This window comes from Populus trichocarpa, chromosome 4 (assembly GCF_000002775.5).
Source record: "Populus trichocarpa isolate Nisqually-1 chromosome 4, P.trichocarpa_v4.1, whole genome shotgun sequence".
In the NCBI taxonomy this organism is placed as follows: Eukaryota; Viridiplantae; Streptophyta; class Magnoliopsida; order Malpighiales; family Salicaceae; genus Populus; species Populus trichocarpa.
In genome coordinates this window covers 3,449,435-3,467,113 of record NC_037288.2, presented here as the reverse complement: position 1 = coordinate 3,467,113, position 17,679 = coordinate 3,449,435, and the positions used below count along the sequence as shown (strand labels likewise).

At 35.7% G+C, this 17,679-nt stretch overlaps 3 protein-coding genes across 3 annotated transcripts; 1 reads left to right on the top strand and 2 right to left on the bottom strand.

Annotated features, from left to right (window-relative positions):
* Positions 1-1,310: 1,310 nt before the first annotated feature.
* LOC7456792 (uncharacterized) lies at positions 1,311-2,001 on the top strand. Its single transcript, XM_002305097.3, has one exon. It carries the CDS (start codon positions 1,441-1,443, stop codon positions 1,870-1,872), a length of 432 nt encoding a protein of 143 aa, XP_002305133.1. The 5' UTR covers positions 1,311-1,440; the 3' UTR covers positions 1,873-2,001.
* A 467-nt stretch (positions 2,002-2,468) lies between these two features.
* On the bottom strand, positions 2,469-11,497 carry LOC7456793 (vesicle-fusing ATPase). The gene is made up of 21 exons (XM_052452248.1): positions 11,111-11,497; positions 10,690-10,786; positions 10,527-10,608; positions 10,367-10,417; positions 9,954-10,124; positions 9,268-9,422; positions 9,076-9,184; positions 8,390-8,489; positions 8,254-8,309; positions 7,476-7,541; positions 7,248-7,330; positions 6,764-6,897; positions 6,276-6,486; positions 5,936-6,067; positions 5,752-5,812; positions 5,596-5,655; positions 5,293-5,351; positions 5,086-5,173; positions 4,142-4,264; positions 3,475-3,540; positions 2,469-2,924 (listed from the first exon to the last, which is right to left on the bottom strand). Exons 1-21 carry the CDS (start codon positions 11,283-11,285, stop codon positions 2,781-2,783), a joined length of 2,223 nt encoding a protein of 740 aa, XP_052308208.1. The 5' UTR covers positions 11,286-11,497; the 3' UTR covers positions 2,469-2,780.
* Positions 11,498-12,371: 874 nt separating this feature from the next.
* LOC18097473 (ketol-acid reductoisomerase, chloroplastic) lies at positions 12,372-17,679 on the bottom strand. The gene is made up of 10 exons (XM_006383967.3): positions 17,284-17,679; positions 17,005-17,097; positions 16,674-16,739; positions 16,422-16,562; positions 14,313-14,540; positions 14,098-14,215; positions 13,881-14,020; positions 13,604-13,771; positions 13,265-13,420; positions 12,372-12,996 (listed from the first exon to the last, which is right to left on the bottom strand). Exons 1-10 carry the CDS (start codon positions 17,575-17,577, stop codon positions 12,628-12,630), a joined length of 1,773 nt encoding a protein of 590 aa, XP_006384029.3. The 5' UTR covers positions 17,578-17,679; the 3' UTR covers positions 12,372-12,627.

Sequence of the window (17,679 nt, the reverse complement as noted above, 5' to 3'; positions counted from 1 at the left end):
AAACAACCAAAATTTCTGACAGCCGCACCTTAATCCCCTCTCTGTTTTCTCACTTGATATTGACTTGGAAAATCAATGGCTTGTTGCCTTTTCTAGAGATATTTTCATTATTGATTCTCAGAAAAGAAAGATACTTGTAGTTCCCGTTGAATTATCTACTCCTGACCTTTTCTACCACAAAAATGTTATCGTTCTTTTTCTATTTATTTTTTTTAGTTTATTATAATATTCCATTTCACTTGAATTATATTGTTAAAAAAAATGACGATAAAACTTCCATAGCTCTTTTAAGATTTGTTATTGCATTGAAAACATTGTTTTTTTTTTAAAAAATTATTTTTTATTTCAAGATTTTTCTTTGTAATTTTAGATCCTTTTAAAGTGTAAATATCCAAAATAAATTTTAAAAAATAAAAAATATATTTTAATGTATTTCTAAGTAAAAAATACTTTAAAAAATAATTAGTACCATAATATCAAATACGCTCTTAATCCTTTTATATCTAGGTACGAGAAAAGATAGTAACTTAATACATCTAATATAATTTTACTAATGAAACCAATTAATATCTCTTATTCATTATATTTATGTGATTGTGTTTATAGTTATTATTTAATTTTAAAAATAATTAATGAATTGTAACTTAATTGACATTAATATTTTTAAGAAATAAGTTTTGAATCCCAACCACTCGTTTGTAATAAAAAAAACCCTTATAAACCTAAAATAGCATTTGATAATACATGTTCATGAGCATATATACTCTCATTTTGAATGCAAGAAATGATAATTTAATTATAAAAATATTAATATGAAAATAATTTCTTAAGAAATAATTAAGAATGGGATTTTTTATATAATAATACTTCAAAGGCCATGAACATGATGATGATGAAATCCAATTGCAATTCCAATCACAAAACCTTGGCTTTTATCTGATTAACATCTACCAAGACCATATAAATCAAAGCTTTCACTAATTAGAGCTAATTTATATATTGTTTCGCATTATATTTCTACCTGTATTTATTTAGATGTTTTTTAAAACTAAATTTGGCATAAAAAACGTTAAATTGTTATTTTTTTAGTATTTTCTAATTATTTTAATATTATAATATTAAAAACTACGGCCCCTGACTCAGCTTTCTACCTCTGCGTGGAGATAAGAAGCGCAGTCGTTATATTAAGTCGGCACGATTAATCACATGACACGTGTCCAATATTAAGACAATTAGTCCGATGTAATGACTACTGTAGGCCCCACAAGATCCTTATCATGGATACATGACACGTTTTTATCCATCTCCCCGCTCACGCTGACAAAACTCTCCTATTTCAATGGCATCTCCAAAAGAGAAGTTCCTCCTTGTTCCTTTGTTTCCCGTCTCCTCAAAATGATCCCTAAAAAGCATGATGCCTAGATTCCCAAAAACCCTCAAATGTCATCGGCTTTTCCTGTGATATGTATCCTCCACTCTCTCATAGCCATAACAAGTGGAACACTCATGATGTTCCACATGAAGGAAATCTACACCTTCACACATGGGAATGAAACTGCAACGATTCTGATGGGGTCTACACCACAAGACCAGCTCCTGATCCGGACCTCTGATTCATTTTCTGGGCTGCTCCTGTTTGCTATTGGGTGGTTGATTTTCATGGTCTCTTTTATCAAGGACGGAGAGTTTCAATATTTCTTTGCAAAAGGGTGTACGCTTCTTCATGTTTTCATGGCTATTTGGAGGGTCAACTTTGAGAGGAGAGTTGAGGTGTTGGCTTGGGATTGGCTGAGACAGACAGTTGGTGATATCTTATTGGGTCTATCTTGGGTTCTCTTTCTTGTTTATTCTTGGAGAGAGAAGTATGATTAGGGTTAATACTTTTTTTTCTTTAATCTTCATATTCAGGGTTTTCTTTCCTTTTTCTCCCCTTCTCTATACATAGAGTGTAATTTTCCTTCCATGAAATATATATGGCCTCGCCCTACCTTAAGTGAACAAGTTTTTGGCTTCTGCACCGTAATTTCTTTTTATTATTATAACTAAGCACCTGATTTTTGAAGAATAGTTAGGAATTTGATTGCTTATTTATGTTTTTGGCGTTAAGCAGCATGCAAGAGGCATAGATCACTGGAAGTGGTTTTGCAGTGCGAGCATACTCTTTTCATGGTTTACGTCTTTTAACCACTTTTCATAATCTTCAATCATCAGTAATCTGGCATGATTAGCGAGGTAACCCCTCGATCGAGTGTGTCAATCTGTTCATGGTTTGCAGGTTTCCATGGGCATGTGATGCCCACTCTACCCTCAACTTGCGAATGCTTACGGCCATAACTAATGAAAAACACCCAAGTGTTCTTTCTCATTCATGATTAAAGCTAATTGAGTAAAGCTCGTGATTATTATTATTATTATTATTAATGACAATCATGAATTCTGTAAAACTAGAAGCCAAAGCAAGCCTAGCATGGTGAAAAGCTCATCAATTTACCATGCATCTACTTCATTAGCACATAGATAATAGTTCTTCCAAGTCTATAACCTTCGAATCGTTCAAACTCATCGGAACTTTACATGCCTAAGACAAAAACCATGATGCCTCAAAAGCTCAAGAGTAAACACATCACTCAATCAAAATGCCAAAAATAGACAACAAAAAGTCGCCACAAAGGATGCAGTGAAAAATTGAAAATGGGAGGGTGAAAGCTTTCGTGAGGACTAGTGGGGAATATAAATGAGGTAAAAAAGTTTTTTTTGGTGAGGTGAACGAGAGCTTCAAATTAGAATCGCACAATGTCCTGAAGGCAATCGTAAAAATGTGCAATCTTGATCTTCTCTTTACCGGAATAGATAGCCTCAGCAGCTCCACCTTGCTCTCCCTGGGCTGCCATCTCAATCAACATATAGAGCTTCTTGATAGTCATCTATGAAGAGAAATTATAGAAAGAAACGAGATTAGAAGTGAGTATAAATACAGAAAACTGTTGCTTTGCCTACTTAAATATAAAAATTTAAGAAAAAAATCCCAGATGGTTATTCGTTATTCAACCAAATCAAGTTCAGCCTCGAACGACCAAAAACAATTTCCCCATTGAGATATCATGAACTTATCGTTGCTTAATGCCATAGATTAGCCATAGACTCGAGCAATTCACAAGGTCATATTGTGGTTAGAAAAGGCAACAAGTATAATTCATAACTTTGACATTTCAGTTCCTGGAGAAGAGTAGTAATTAATAGCCTAAACCATCATTTCCATAAATGACCATGACATGATCTAAAAAATCACACCCCTTGAATGAAGTAGCCACCATCAAACATGATACCCAAATTAAATATGCAAGGACCAAGGGAGGCATCCAATAGTGTTGGAAGAACAATTCATAACTCCCTAAGCACTAAGAGTCAAGACCAGATCTCAGTTTTGGGAGAAAAAACGAAGCATAAAATAAGCATTTCAGGAGATAATCTTACATCATTCAGGGCTTCTGCAGCAGCACTGACATCATCTTCAGCGAAAACATTGAGCTGTTCCAGTACCTGGTGAGGAATGTAGCATATTACATTAAGGTTATGTATTTACTCTCAGAATTACTAATAAATGTGAGGTCGCATTTTAATCATCTATCCAGAATCCAGAAAGCTAATTATAGAGAGAAGGGTGTTAGGACTTGGGAGCATGGATGGCATCCATAGAGAACTGAGCTGTCCAAACATCTCTTATTAGTAATGACCAAATAAATCATTACAAGTAACATCCCTAATGAGAAATCAATAATTGCCAGCTGGCACCATCCTTAAAAGCCTTTGAAATGGATTTGTAAGAATTTTCAGTCAAACTAGAGGTGAGTAAATTAGTTTAACTAACAAACAAAATGCAAGTGACATAAATGGTACATTAGAAAAATAAATAAATAGATTATGCCATTCCCCCATCCTAGCAACAATACAGCAGCCCTTTAAGCAGCTTTCACATTCATCATTCATGTAGAAACCTTTATTCAAAAAATTAAAACACTTAATTATGAATAACATGAACACAACAGATGCTCTGCACTCTTATCTTTGCTTAATGTAATGACTAAAAAACAATACTAAACTGCAAATGGATGAATAAAAGTGTATCAAATGGACTGTTTACCTTCTTTGCATCATCCGCCTTCAATGTGGGAAGGTGGTAAGTAACAGAGAAAGCATCACAAATACCAACTGAATCCAAGAAGCTTACTTCACTTGTTGTCCCTAACACCAGAAGTTTCTTTCCCTGAAAGAAAAGTTCAAAAATTATAAAACTGCAGGTTTGGTAAGGCCAGGAAAACTACTAACCACCAACATAATCATTCATTCAAGATTATTTTAATGAATTATCTATCTCAGGTCCTTGCATAATCATTTCAGCCACTATTATTTTAAAAATAGATAATCCATTCTGAGATCGGCTCTCATAAGCTGCCATTTAGGTTAAGTGGGTACTGGACATAGGTTATTAATGCAACAACGAGGAGCATAACAATCACAAAAACTGAACAAAAATAAACAAAAATAAGTTTAGCCATTTCATTAATAACCTATGTCCAGTACCCACTTAACCTTTCTTTTCCCCCTTTTTTTGGAACAACAATCCTTTACAGCTAAATAACTCTATAACATTCATAACACATTCAAGATTGCACAATCCAAGCTTTTCAATGTTGCTCCAACAAAATTCAATACATTGAAACTAGACAGAACATAATTTATTCTATTCCCTTTTTGTTGAGAAAAAATGATAGTAGGACCGGCATATCAAAGGAGCTACTTCGTCATAACAAGTAATAGCAGTTTAGAGAGACTGACAAACATTTCATGTGGATAGAATTATTTGACCATTCAGAAGGTTCTAGGTTCAAAGGCTAACCAGAGAGATTATTATGCACAAAATACAGTTCAACACTAAATGGAAGAGGGAAATTTTTTTCTTTTCTTATTTTTGTAAAAACTGAAGCCACATGTTTTATTGCATGGAGCCGCAAAAGAGCACATGACTGCAAAATATGTGAGAAAGTAACTACATCCAAAAAAGGGAAATAAGGGAAGAAAGAAGACCTTGGGAGGAAGACGTTTCAGGAGCACCATCAATGTCTGAGAAATTATATTTGAAAAGCGAGGCCCAATAGCGACATACTCCAATAATCTGCAACAGAGATATCAATTGATCATCAGGAAAAAAATTCATTCAAAGTACAAAACACAGAACTGGGGCCTAAGCAAGTAATTGAAGTTAATAACACTGCAAATTTCAAAGTTGGATACCTCTCGATGTCATCAAGAATTATAATGCTTAAAGGAGACTTGTACGCATCCTCAAACACCTATGAAAAGTACCAAGTTATCCAAGGCTTAATTCTTTACATTATAAAGGCAATACTGCTAGTTGCAGCTGAAACTAAACAGAGTCACAAATATGCTATACTTTGATAATTGTTAGCTAGTATAGCCTTGTGGGTGCAGAGAAGTGCAAGTTCCAATTAAAAAGGGAAAAATGAAAAGCATGATAAAATCCTAGGTTACCATTACAGCTGTGTACAAGGGCCCGTAAACTTCCGATTCACATACCTTAACAATCTGTGCACATTTAGTGCTCTCATGGAGACCAATCATTGTTTCAGCTGAGATCTATCAAATATGTGGAAACTCAGAAGTTTAGGAACAAAAACAAACAGTATCAAAGTGACCATGAAAATTGATAAATATTATGGGGAAAGAGCTCACTATCTTGACATATGGAAAATCACTGTCAATGCCAACTGTAGCTGCCAATGCAGTTTTACCACTGAGAGAGAGAGAGAGAGAGAGAGAGAGAGTGAGAGAGAGTGACATTCAAAAAACTGGCAACAGGAGCATTACATGAAGCAAATGAAAAGGGGAAACGCAAAAGGGAAGGGACAATGCTTACCTGCCACTTGGGCCTTCCAGAAGGCAAGTGACCATTGGACTTCCCTTGCTAACTTTAACTTGCTCCACCAGTAGCATAGCTCTCTGATAAATATGCTTGTGTCGATCACCACAGTCCACCATGCCATTAAGTCTACAAGTCATGTTATGTGGCACAATTTAGGAATTTATATTCGATTGAGATTGTGTTTTCTATTTTAACACAGCCAACCATGTTTGGTTACAATATACTTATCTAAGCTCTTATCCACCATAGAAAAATTTTGCTCCAAATATCAAGAGCTAGCCAGATTCAAAAGAAATTTATGATTTTGAGTAGAGCAAAACGTTTCTAACTCTACCTGCATCGTTCAAGGTCATCAGTGGAGGCTCCAAATGCCGGAACAATTTCATGGAGTGCATGCAAAAAGTCATCCATCGTAACTTTAATACTCTCTTCATCAACTGGCTTGGTAAGATCATCTAGACTTAGTTGTCGATTCAAAGCGAATGATACTGCACTTTTCACTACACCTTCAAGTTCTGCTCCACTGTAATTTTTTGTGCGAGCAGCTGTATGCAAAAAATAAATAAATAAAAACCATTATACAAACATTATGCAGTTCCATTATCAAAGTAAGTTTTGATGGTAAATAACTTCACCTGCAAATATGATATGGCAGAACACAAACTACCTCATTCTCAGTTTTTGCTAACATTTTGGTAGTTCTGGTAATCCAACAGTTTTATCTTTCCCTTGATATACCATAATTTAATATTTAAACAATTATGGTATATACTCTAGGATAAAATTCGATTCCAATCAAAATCATTGTGCGAACATACATACCAAGCTCTTGAAGATTTACATCAGGAGCAAGAAAAGAATTCTCTTTCATCTTGTTTGTATGAATTTGAAGAATCTGCAGCCGACCATTTTCATCAGGAAGGCTTATTTCAACTTGAACCTCCAATCTTCCTGGCCTACAAACCACAAAATCAAAAGGTTTGAAGATGATATTTGTTAAAGTGGGAGCTCTTTTGCCCATAAGCCAAAAAAGTGGGAGAAAAGAGTGCAAAATTCTTGCATTTTTCAGAATACAATAAAGCTATCCATGCACTGTATGTCCTGCATTACTGTTCTTGGTTTAAATTACCATGAATTTCCAATACAGACAAAAAAAATAACAAGAGTCCAAGATGGACTTTCACACTTTAATTCACCTAACTAGTTATACTTCATTTTCTTATTTGCAACTGATGCCTTCACTATATGAAAAGATAAAATTAAACACTGTTTTACGTGAGAGTGACAGAAAGAAAAAAGGAGTAACCTCAAAAGTGCTTCATCAAGCAAATCCTTTCTGTTGGTCATTCCGATAAGTAAAACATTATTCAGGGACTCCACACCATCTATCTGAAAAGCAAGCAGTCTCCTAGTCATATTGATGGAATCATTAGGGCTTTTTAATAGAAACTCACATAAGCAGATTATAATGGCTGAGGAAAATTTATATTGATTTTCTCAAATGATCAGAAATCACTGAGAACTCTTCACCAACCTTTGTAAGTAGCTGGTTCACAATGCTATCATGGACTCCTGTACCATCTCTAGTTGATCCTCTTGACTGCAAAAAACAGAATAAAAGATGCATTATTTCTTCTGTTATAATTGATGCAGATAGCCTTAATTCCAATTTAAATGACACAGGTGAGCATTATATCACTTACAGATTATCAAGTGAGAAAATGCAACTATGCAACAGACATATGTTAGCTTAAAGTTTTTAACACGAAGTCTACATGTACAAGAAAGAGAACCACAATCAAACTTGCTAAAACTTCCCTGATAAACACCATATATTTATCTATACATAAATGCCTCTCTCATCTGAAGGTGCTTGAATACTATTCTTCTAAGCAAATCCCTTCCCACACTCTCAGTGCACTTAATTGGCTTTTCTATAGTTCTTTTTCGTCACTTTCTATTCTTGTTTTTCTTTTGTTATAAGTCCTCCCTTTTCCTGTCTCACCTTCCTCTAACTCTTCTCCTTTTCAGAATAAAGGATGTTACCAATCTAACCTTACATTCAAAATTAACTTACCATTACTATTTTCTCACTAAATTTGTAAGATACTAATTGCAAAAGACTTTAACAACCAACAAAACTTGGATCAAAAACACACTTTCAATCACCATTGATGACTATTAATCTGGCTTAAAAATGGCTTCCTGTCCTGGATAGTGGTGTGGTCGAAAAAGTAGAATAATTGCTAAACAACACAAGGCAATACATTCGACTTGCATGAATGTTAAAAAAGAGTGTAGAAATCTCATACCTTACATATGGCATCAATTTCATCAAAGATTATTACATGCAAATCACTTTGGTCCCCTGAAAAGTGAAAGTAGTGATGGCATTAGCATCATGGAGAAAGTACCTAAAATCATTCTGTGTTCAAAGAGGTCCCTTACCATTGGTTCTTTGATCATTTTCAGCATCAGCAAACAGGTCTCTGACATTCTTTTCAGTCTCACCAACAAATTTGCTTAGGACTTCAGGTCCATTAACAATCTAGCAGTGTTATCAACAAAGAAATTACATATTGATTATCATTTGCATCATTAAACCATAACTAACAGGCACATATAGTTATTACTGATGTTTTCATTACAATATCCTATTTCACACTTGAATCTGAACTTTCACATAAAAAGTATATGTAATTCAAACATAAACTTCCAATGCTAAACTCTGACACCATGACCTCAAAAGGTTCATACAAGGAATAAATACATCATAACAAATACATAAGATGGATGGCTCGTAAAATCCTGAAATATAGTGTTCCACTGAATACACAATTAAACCGACCATATTCAACTGCTTATCAAAAAATAGCATAGACCTCAATCATGCTAAAACATCCAGGTCATATAACCAGGAATACAAAGTGTTATAGCATAAATTTTAAAATGTTGTTCCAACTTCCCAAACATCAAATGGAATAGAACTCTTTGGTATGGAGATAGGCATAGATAATAAAAACATAAATTTCTGGTGACGCCAGCTGCAAAAGGCCATTTATTATTTTCCTTCTAGCAGATCAACAAACACACAAACATACACAAAGAAGAAAACCAGGGAATCAGTTCCAAACCTTTGGCTCCCTCCCATTCAGCATTTTTCCAATTTGACGAGCCATAAGAGTTTTTCCAGTGCCAGGAGGCCCATAAAGCAGCATTCCCTTTACATGCTTGATCCCCAATCTGGAAACACCAAAAGCTTATTAACATCAAGAACATGTACATATCCCAAACCGGATTGAAATAACTTGAACTAACTGTATTACTTGCTTGTCACGTGAGGTGGGAAAACACGAGAGGCAAAAGCTCTTCGAAATATATCTGCAAACTCTGCACCCAGACCACCTATACCCAGTGACTGAAGATTAAACTCCTTATGCCTAAAGATGTTGCTACTGGCAGCTTCACGCTGATTGACAATCTGTATGACAACACAAGTTGATGAATCCAAAAAGTTTCAATCAAATTCATCAAATTATAATTACGATCAGCATGTCAGACACAAGGAATACTTTCCTAAAGAGGACCTAGCAGTATGGACGGTCAAGGGAAATAGATTCAACTGTCACGGATGCCCACAATAACATGGCATCAAAAACATGTTCACTGCCAAGTTTGGTATGCCAAATATTTTCCAGGTGCAAATTCAGTGCAATCTAGGATGGTGCTATTTCATAGATTAGACTGACACAACCATGGAAGTATCCATTAACAAAACACTTTTAGTTAGCTTTGTTAATAATAAAAAAAGGAAATACAATTTAACATGGCATAAGCATGTTATACTGAACCACAAATCAAGGTGAGAAGAAGCAGGGCATCATCTATTCACACCACTACGAACAATATTTTAAGATGATTAAAATCCAGAGAACAGGTGGTCTGTCCTAAGCCACAAATGTTAAGCACAAAGAATAAAAGACAAGCTCACAATACAAATATCAAAATTTACCTTAATGCCACTTGAATTTGATGCTTCAAAGACGATGTATGTATCACTTGAAATCATTCCTCTCTCAACATCATTAGAATCTTCCCGTCCCTCCACAGTGGCTTGAGTGACTGTAAATATGTAATTGTTTCCATGATACTCAAATGTTGCTCTTTGCCCAGATGTCATAACCTGCAGACAACAAAATCCCACAACTTAAACACAATTCCAAATAATAGATCAAATCAAAAACTGAAATCTCAGACAGATAAATTAACTAGGATTCATCCAGCAAAAGGGTAGTGAGGTTAAAAATAGCCCTTGTAATATTTAAGCTTTGCTTGGTTTCCATTTATAGGAAAGGTGAGACATTGAAAGGAGTACTGAGCAATATTTTCAATCACACACGACAACTGAGGGGCATAAAGCTCTACCTGGTTAGCAAACCTCTTCCTAAGCTGGTTGGCCAGAATAACAGCATCAATCTACAAAACAATATCAACATCTCTTAATCCTGCCACCCTCCGTAAAGCAATGAAAAATTTAACGCGGCCACCGCCGTAATCAAAGGATCACGGTTTCCAATCTACATACCTGCTCATTCCTAGTCCCCTTCTTCACAAATTCCAACTCAAGTGTTAACAATGCAAGGTTAAAATCTTCAGGAGGGATAAACCTAAAAATAAAAATGATACAAAAAAAATTAGAAACTGCTATTACTGAGACGAAAAAAAATCTGAAGTGCAACTAACTCAACCTGCTCACAGAAACCGTATCGCCAGATGAAACCTTTGCATGCCTTCGCTGAATCGCATTAAGCGCAATTTGACCGGTACGAATATTTTCATGAGGAGTAACTCTTAGTTAAGGCAACCAAATTAAAATTATTTGAACAACGAGCTCACAAAAATGGTTACACGAACATTTCAATTTTCTCATTTGTCACTAGCCTGCGATAATAAGTTTAAATCGAAAATCAAAATCCTAATTAATCCTCTTATTAACGATAATTAAAACACTGAAACGGTAGTGCGACTTATACCAAAGAACACAAATTCTCTGTTTTTTGATCCTCGTGTAAATTGCTACAAATTTGTTAGTGCAAACAAAACAAAAATAAAATCATTATTGTAAGAATCAATTAATTAGAAAAATAATGCCATATATCCAAGGATATGAAAAAGAGAGAACGGAGGAGTCAGCGACTAAAGCTAAGAAGAGCTTGGTTCCGGGGACGGCGAAGTTGTGGAGATCGGAGGGGGAGCAGTAAGCGAGATTTGTGAGTGCGAGATCTGCCGCTGGTGTGTTTGTCACGATCATTGTCGTTGATTGGAAACCGAACCGACTCGCCATTTTCGATTCTTGATTTTCTGATTTTCTTAAATAATAAGATAAAATGAAGGTGTAAATGATGTAAAATAAAATAAAATAAAAGAAAAGGGAAGGGGTTTGTTCCAGCGCGGGAGAAAGGGATAGAATAAATGTAATCGGAGGAGGGTCTCTTCTAATTTCCGGTTTATGTTATGACACACGCTGTGTATCATATGCTTTCCTTAGCGTACAAGTCTTTTCGGCTTTTTTTTTTTAAAAGGTTTAAGAAAAATAATCATTTGAATTTTCTGTCCGAACTCTCTCTCGTCATATTTTGATGAAAAAAAATTAACATAAGATTAGAAATGAATAGTTATTTGTAAATTCGGGATCGAGTTTTAAATTAATTGAAAAGGGCATTAACTTAGTAAAACTCGAAAAAAAAAATATTGTTTTAATAAGAATAATTGATATAGATGCTTGAAAATTAAAAATGCATTGATGCTTCTTAAAAATTTAAAACTTTTTATATTTTTAAATTGTTTTGATAATATTAAAAATATTTTTTTAAAAATAAAAAATATTATTTTGATTTATTTTTAAACAAAAAATATTATAAAAAATAACCACCATAATATTAAAAATATTTTTTAAAAATAAAAAATAGTATTTTAATATATTTTAAAATAAAAATTATTATAAAAACCAACCACTGTCAAATCAAACCGTTATTGAAATCCGTAATTGAAATCAAGAATTTGTTTATAGATGGTGAACATATTTGAGGTTTCCCTTGCCCTAACCGAATTGAACTCGTCATGAACAGGATAGGTGAACGACGAACGACAAATATGGTTTGGATGGTTGGATTTGTCATTCATAATCATTCATGGATGATTGTGGCAGTTGTTTCAAACCAACACAATCTCACTTTGACATCATAGGTGGGGTTGGGGGTTGGATCTGGTTGTTCTTTCAACACTGCAACGAACACAGAATTGATACAAAGTTGCTCATCAAATACCATCCAGGTTCCAGTTCTACTTCGGCAGCATCTTCATGGGAGATTGTAGCACAGAGCTATCATGCCTCGTTTTAGCGTCTAAGCAACAGAAAGGACACAGCAGCAGTAAAAAGAGTGCACTCCTCTCTTCTTTGCAGAACGGAAAGTCAAAAAAGTTACTAATACACGCGCCTACTCTCGCAATACTGATGGACAAAACTACATGCTTGTGTTTCATGCCGGACAGGACAGGCAGACATAATACTTAAGCTCACACTAGTTGTTCTTAAATAAAACCGTACTCTGCTAATAATTCAAGAGAGCTTCTCAAACAGAACTAATATGGAAGAATCCTCCTGGTTATTTCAACTCCTTCAAATCTCAGTTGCTAGATTGGCGAAGCTCAGGTCGCACAAAGTCAGCATCTGGTGGCACGGAAATGTCAACTGTGGGTCTTAATTGGGCACAGACTTCAACAGCTCCATGCACTGGATCTGAAAAGAAGTTGCTGATGAGGTCACGGTTGATGGGAGTACCATTGTCCACAGCGACCAGGGCCTGCTGGGTGACGATATAGTCAAAACGAGGTGCCCACTTCCTTGATCCCAATCTTGCCGTGGTTGAGCAGTTATCAACCATGAAAGAAACTCCACGGGCATGCATAAATGGATTCAAGGAATCCACAGATTCAATCAGACTTTCATTTATGATCTCAGAGTAAGAATGGCCTTTCTTCCTCAATATTTCAATCTGCAATTTAAGACAAGCATTAGATATTAGACAGAAGAAAAGTGAAGACAATAAGGCACCAGCTACTATGAGCTTCTTTCCCTGGTCTCAACAGGCCAAACTTGATTTGGATTTCACAAAAACAAACTAATCACTTAGTCATATCCGACTTCAAAAAACAAATAAGCCTGGCTTCTATGAATACAACCTTCATGTTATGAAATATAGCATGATTTCAGAGTATTGCACACTTTATTAAACCAACGTCCTCAACAAAAGAGTAATGTACCTGAGCCATCATTAGCGCCACATAGACACCTGCAGTGAATGGATGCAATGGACCCAAGTCCCCTGCTGGCCGGGTAGCTCGGACTCGCTCACCGACCTTCCACATACGTGTCTGATCAATTTTACCCATTGGAAAATCTGGTAGACCTTCCTTTTCCTGTAAAAGGAATAGAACATAACAATAAAACAAAGCTTTAACACACTACATCTATGGGCAAAGTAGATAGATCATAACTTCAACATAAATGTAAAAGAAGTTATCGCTTCTCTAATTTCAAGTTGAAGGACATTTTTCATCACATTTGAGAATGATAGTGCAAAAGCTGTAAAGTGAACATACATAAAAGCGACGTCCGGCCAGCACAACACTGCGAATCTCACTTCCAGAGGCTACGTCTTCATAGCACTCATACAAGATGTCCATGCAGGGATAAAACGAGGCACTGTATGCAGTCTCGAATTCCTTTTTGCCTTCTGGAGTCAAGGAATTGTAAACAGCCAGCATGCCCTGTTGTAACAGAGAAATGCAGTTAATTAGGCTATTGATTAAACCAAATTAATGCAGGCAACTAAGATGTAGCAGGAGAGTGTGAATTTTGCATTTGATGACAAAGCACCTTGGTCGATATTGTCCTTGATATGATTCCAGTTATGCACTCAACAGTGTTCTTGTAGGCCTCGTCTTCACTCATTCCATTTTCAGTATACTGTCTAAACAAGGACTCCACAATTCCATGAACAGCACCAAGCAAAATGCCTAAAAACCAATAAAAAGAGTCAGGAATAAAGCAAGAACAGTAGTGAAAGAATAATAGAATAAGGAACTACACTCACCCCTCTCCCCAAAGATATCACTCCTGTACTCCTGCTCTAGTGTAGTGGCAAATGTGAAAGGTGAACCAAGGGCAACAGACCATCCCAGGGCAACATCTGTGGCTCTACCATCAACATCCTGCACACATAGAAACGAATAAACATAAGAAGAGTCAGTGAAATGAAATAAGCCCTAAGCACACAGACAGGTCAGGGTTAGTGTGAGGGGGAGGAACCTGGTGGACTGCAAAACTGGAATTAATTCCAGCACCATTGACCTCTTTTCCTTGAACATAGAGCCTCCTTACAGAAGGACCCATTCCCTTGGGACACACAGCAATGACACTGATGTTCTTTGGAAAATCAAGTCCCATGGACTGCAAATGCCCAAGAAGAAATCCATGAGAAAGCCCAAGAATGCTGTTTGGCTTCATGTGGGAGAAAACTTTCTCATAGTTATCAGCCTGTTACATGAGATAAAACTATAATTGTAAAAGGGTAAACATATTGACAGATACGACACTGCAAACATAACAGATATTCATCAACTACAAAAAAAGATATGGAACTATATGTGATAACCCATAAACTACAAAGTGCTGTTTCATTAACTTGAACCAACCAATAAAAGTTAAACTCTAAAAAAAATGATAGCTTTTACCATCCCTCTATTTAACAAAAAGTACAGGACAAAAAAAAATAACAGCTAAAAAATGATTGTAGGGAAGAAAAAAAACCAAAGCATTGCCATTCCCTACCTAATCTGGCACATAACAAGAGCAGATACATACCCTGAAACAAAATATTTACCAAATGCAGAGAACTTAAGAACAGTCACCATGAAATGATTACTAAATTTACTTCCCAAAATAGCTGGCTTGAAAACTCAGACTTGCCCTTTGGAAAAAGAAAACTTCATCCTATCCAAGAGACAAATAATCGAGGCAAATCTAGCTCTCAGGTGAGCTAGAGCATGAGTAGATCAATGTGATTTCATAAACTATAACCAGTTGACGGTGCGCCCAAATAATCAAAAGAAAAACTTTTGTATAAACAGAAGTTCTGTTTATACACCTTATTTTTTTATTCTGCGAATTGAATAGAATCGGATTCTATCTAATACAACTACAATGAAAAATTTTCAAATTCAAAAATGAAATAGAGAGAGAAATAGAATGGAATGGAAAATATCGAAAATCAATAAAACTAAGGCGGATAGAAAAACTTATTAGATACCATGGATACAGAAAAAAGGATTAATCAACTTCTATTGAGTTTGACCCATAGTGATCATTTATCAAAGAATGACTTTGGTTATCAAATGATTGAAGAGCTAGGAGCAATTTACTTACGATACTTAGTTGACATTCATAAAAAGTATCTAATGAATTATGAGTTCAATACACCCTGTTTAGCAGAAAGACGGATATTCCTTGCTCGTTATCAGACAATCACTTATTCACAAACCTCGTGTGGGGCAAATAGTTTTCATTTCCCATCTCATGGAAAACCCTTTTCGCTCCGCTTAGCCTTATCCCCCTCGAGGGGTATTTTGGTGATAGGTTATACCCGTTGGTACCGGATTCAAAGGATTGCTAATACATTAAGAGTAATATAATAATAATATAGTAATAAAAAAAAAGGAAAGTATAGAAGGACTTTTTTTTTCAAGCCCTACTTATGTATTGTTGTGTGATGTAACATAGGAATTATCTTTTCTCAATTGCCCCCTCGAGGGGTATTTTGGTGATAGGTTATACCCGTTGGTACTGGATTCAAAGGATTGCTGATACGTTAAGAGGAATATAATAATAATATAGTAATAAAAAAGAAAAAAATAGTAGAAAAAAAGAAAAAAAAAGGAAGGTATAGAAGGACTTTTTTTTTCAAGCCCTACTTGTTGTGTATTGTTGTGTGATGTAACATAGGAATTATCTTTTCTCAATTGGGAGAGATGGCTTACATATGAAATGTCAAAAGAGGCACTTCCGAGCAGGCCAGCAGGCTGGCAGGGCGGCAGGCAGGTGAGACAGAATGGATGGGCACTACTAGCCAAGCCAAGCCATCAAGATGCACTATTAACAACTTCTTTTAATTATATTGCCAGGATTAAATAAAAAAGGGTAATGAAAAACATAAAGGTATGGCTAATAGACTTGCCAGATCTTTCTCTGCCTTATATCAGGTATATTAAATATCAAATTTTATGCATTTTTATTTTTAATACAACCTCCAGAGCCACTAATTAAAAGAAAACAATAAACAGACAAACACACAGAAAGAATCTCAGAATTTGAGCCAAAAATCTTCAGAAGTACAATCTCAAACAGTAATAATAAACAAACCTGTGCAGCATCAGAAATCAATAGCAATACTAGATCACTGCCAGAAACAGTTTCCCATATATCACCCAAAGTCCCATTCTCTTCTGTAAAACCAGCAGCACGAGCTTCAGCAAAAGAACGAGAGCCTTTCCTCAGTCCAATCTGCACCATACAAAGCAGCAATGCAAATACTATATTCAGCCAAGAAAATCAATCAAACACATCCAGGCAAATTGCCAGACAGCTAGCTCCCCGGAACAAAATGCAAATTACCTTGACTTTAATATCAGACTTTGCTTCAGCAAGAGAATCCCTTAAATTCTGAGCTTGAGCAGGACCCTAAGATAAACAAGGTATCATTATTCGTTAGCAACCTATAAGCAGTCCAGACTGAAGCATAGAAAAAATCATTGATTAACTGGCTCTCGACATGTATGAGTGCCCCCACACACACATTAAGCCATACAATACACATATATACACAGATATAGTAAAGCAATTTTAAAATTACAGATAAATGGCCTAAACGATGTACACAGGTACTTGTACACAAATAGAGCCGAGTTATACGAATCCAACACTTCAAATTTATGACAAAGTGCACCTGAGAACCCCAACCGAGAACGCCTATCTGCTTAATCCCCTTAAATGCATCCGGCAGCAAGTGGAATAAGTCCCTCCCTCCTCTAACAATGTACTACACAAAGCCACAAAACAGCACTATCAATAACCATAACAGCATAATACAACATATAACTCCAGAAAAAAAAAAAAACAACACAAAAAAAAAGATCCTATCTTTCTTAAACAACTCAAAAAACATAAGATTTCAGCTACATTCAAAATCAACATTAGACAATAAATCGAAAAAAAAAGTACGTACCTCATCGTGGCCAGCGAGAGATACCTTCTCCTTCTTAAACACAGAGGTCTCAAAATCAAGAGAAATCAAGGGTTTTACACTGGGAACCGATGACACCATCTTAGCACCCAAAACTCCACCAGTAACGTTACCATTACTCGCCTTGAGTGGTTTGAAGGTCTTGGAAGACACTGATGATGAAAACCCTAAATTGCTGTTGCATAGAAGTGACCTTGATGGTGCAGATTTTAGGGTTTTTGATGGGGTTGGAGTGGTGAGAGTGGTGGAGAAGGATGTAGCCGCCGCCGCCGCCATTAGTGTTTTAGTCAGGGAGCTTTACAGTAAGCTCGTGTAGAATAGAGGAGTAGGTGTCTCTGGTGGCCTTTGTTTGGAATGAAAAGTCGTTTGCTTCTGTTT